Raw genomic sequence first — 2,431 nt, 5'->3', positions numbered from 1 at the left:
AGAAGGCCTGACAGAGGTGCTCCTGCAGGCGTCAAGGCCACAGCCGCTCCCGGGCCAGCCTGATGCTCCCTGGGCTTGGGGAGGAACCCCAGGCTCCTTCTGCATGGAGGTCCCTCCCAGAGAAGGAGGGGCACAGCGCCGACCCTAGCATCTGCACTGGTGGCTCAGCTGCACGACCTTTAGGCATGCAGGGCTGGGTGGGGAGTCCCCACTGCCTCGTGGGCTGTCCCGGATCCCAAGCCCAGACCCCCGGGGAGGTGACGCCCCTCAATCAGCCTGACACTGGGGTACCTTTAGATATGTTTTCCATTTTCCTATAGATCTTTTGTTGATCTTACTTTGCTTGTGAGTTTATCCCAGTTCTTTACTTGGAAGACTTCACGTGTCAGCCGGACAGGTCACAGAATTTTAAAAGCCCCAGTGAACAGAGAACACTCACTGCAAAGCTGTGGTTGGCGGCTCTCTTCCTGCCGTTGGGGTTTCTCTGGGTCAGGGACCCACGGTACATGGACTTCCGACTGAAGGAGTCATCATCTTTGTCTTTGGGGAAGACAGAAGGGGGCTTGTTTACTAATCACATGCTTACCTCAAACAAGCGTCTTTGCCTCCTAAGAAATTTTAAAAGGAGCATGAAAACAAAGGCACCATCCAGGACGAATGCCGTCCTTGTCACCACCAAGACATCAAGAAACTGTGTCCCACGCTCTGTGTGAGGTCTGGAGCTGAGCACCGTGCGAGCGCGTGCCTGCTCAGTGATGTCTGACTCTTTGACACTCCGTGGGCTGTAGCTCCCCAGGCTCTTCTGTCCATGGGACTTTCCACGCAAGAAATACTGGAGTGGCTTGCCATTTCCTTCTCCAGGGGATCTTCCCAACCCAGGGATCGAACCTGCGTCTCCTGTGACTCCCGCACTGGCAGGCCGATGGTTTACCACCGGCACCACACCGTGTCCGTACAAATCGTATCACAGACACAGACACCACACCTGCACTTCTACGTGCTTAAAGTAGCAAATTCCAGGGGTCCAGGCGTCAGCTCCCTGCAACAGTCCCGGGGGTGGCCAGGGACACTGGGGTGTCCTGTGGGAGTCAGGGCATGAGACGCTGGGTCCCCTGGCTTACTTAGAAATCTGGGGCCCTGATCGGTCATTTTCACGCTCTCTTAGGCCTGGGGAATGAGGGGAGCAAGTGACTCACCTTGGCTTTTGGGGTAATTGCTGAGCTCCCTCCTCACGAGACAGGGCACAGCCTCCACCTAGGAGAATGACAGTCTCTGGGTGTCACTATGTCACTGCGATTGTAGGGGCACCAGAAGCTAAACGCAAAGTTCTCATCATTCAAGCAAATTCTGACAAGTGAGGGTAACTGTCTTCTGTTCTTTGGCAATATTAGAACTTTAAAGTACTAAAATGCATGTTATCAATAAATCACCAAATACCAGAATATAAAAGAGATGTATGCCTTTTGGAGAACTGCACATTTTGGGAAGGGATTCTCAAGAGTCTGTGGTCTTGGAGAAGACTCTTGAGAATCCCTTGGACTGCAAGAAGATCCAATCAGTCCATCCTAAGGGAAATCGATCCTGAATGTTCATTGGAAGGACTGATGCTGAAGCTGAAACTCCAATACTTTGGCCACCTGATGCAAAGAACTGACTCACTGGAAAAGACCGTGATGCTGGGAAAGACTGAAGGCAGGAGGAGAAGGGGACGACAGAGGATGAGATGGTTGGATGGCATCACCAACTCAATGGACATGAGTTTGAGTAAACTCCGGGAGATGGTGAAGGACAGGGAGGCCTGGTGTGCTGCAGTCCATGGGGTCACAGAGTCGGACATGACCGAGCGACCGAACAACAATGATACATGCCCAGCACCCACGGTTGCTGACTCACACCTTCCCTTCCCTCGCCCTTTCCTGTCGCTCAACTCTCTACTCCGGGACAATTCTTTCCCCTTCCTCAGGGGGAAGTGAGAGTCAAACAGCCTGACTTCCCGGGAAGTCCTGCCAACGCCGGCCCTCTGGGATTCAGCCCAGCTCCTCTGGGGCTGTACCAGGGGCCTGGCCATGGACGCCTCCAGGGCCGGGCATCCCGGGACACGTCAGGGAGGTCTGGCCCCAGGAGAGGCTGGGGTTGGGGCCAGGGGTCCTGCCTGAGACCCTCTAGCTCGGTGGTCTGTGTGGTCTCCTCCCTGACCCCCAGTCTCCCCATCACTGCAACGGGGGTGGCATCCGCCCCGGCTCACCGGGTGTTGTAAACCTCAGACGAAGGGATGGAAAAAATACTGTGTTTACTGGGAAGAACGACCCAGCGCTGCTGTCACGGGAAGCAGAAGCGACTAGATGGTCACTCGAGATCCCCAGAAGCTGGCAGGACATGGGGCAGATCCTGCTGTCCGTGGGGGCCCTGGGAGGCACTGCCCCCTCCCTCC

General features: G+C 55.2%; 1 protein-coding gene across 1 annotated transcript in view; it reads right to left on the bottom strand.

The window, feature by feature from the left end:
- Nucleotides 1-2,431, bottom strand: part of MLPH (melanophilin) — a 47,434-nt gene that overhangs the window by 2,256 nt on the left and 42,747 nt on the right. Inside the window, exons 13-14 of the mRNA XM_010862049.1 lie at nucleotides 1,197-1,254; nucleotides 440-540 (exon numbers count right to left, since the gene is read on the bottom strand). Of these exons, the coding sequence (XP_010860351.1) occupies nucleotides 440-540; nucleotides 1,197-1,254 (159 nt within the window). The remainder of the gene's footprint in view (nucleotides 1-439; nucleotides 541-1,196; nucleotides 1,255-2,431) is intronic.

Source organism: Bison bison, unplaced genomic scaffold (genome assembly GCF_000754665.1).
Source record: "Bison bison bison isolate TAMUID 2011002044 unplaced genomic scaffold, Bison_UMD1.0 scf7180017864475, whole genome shotgun sequence".
Classification (NCBI taxonomy): Eukaryota; Metazoa; Chordata; class Mammalia; order Artiodactyla; family Bovidae; genus Bison; species Bison bison.
This window is presented reverse-complemented; position numbering and strand designations above follow the sequence as displayed.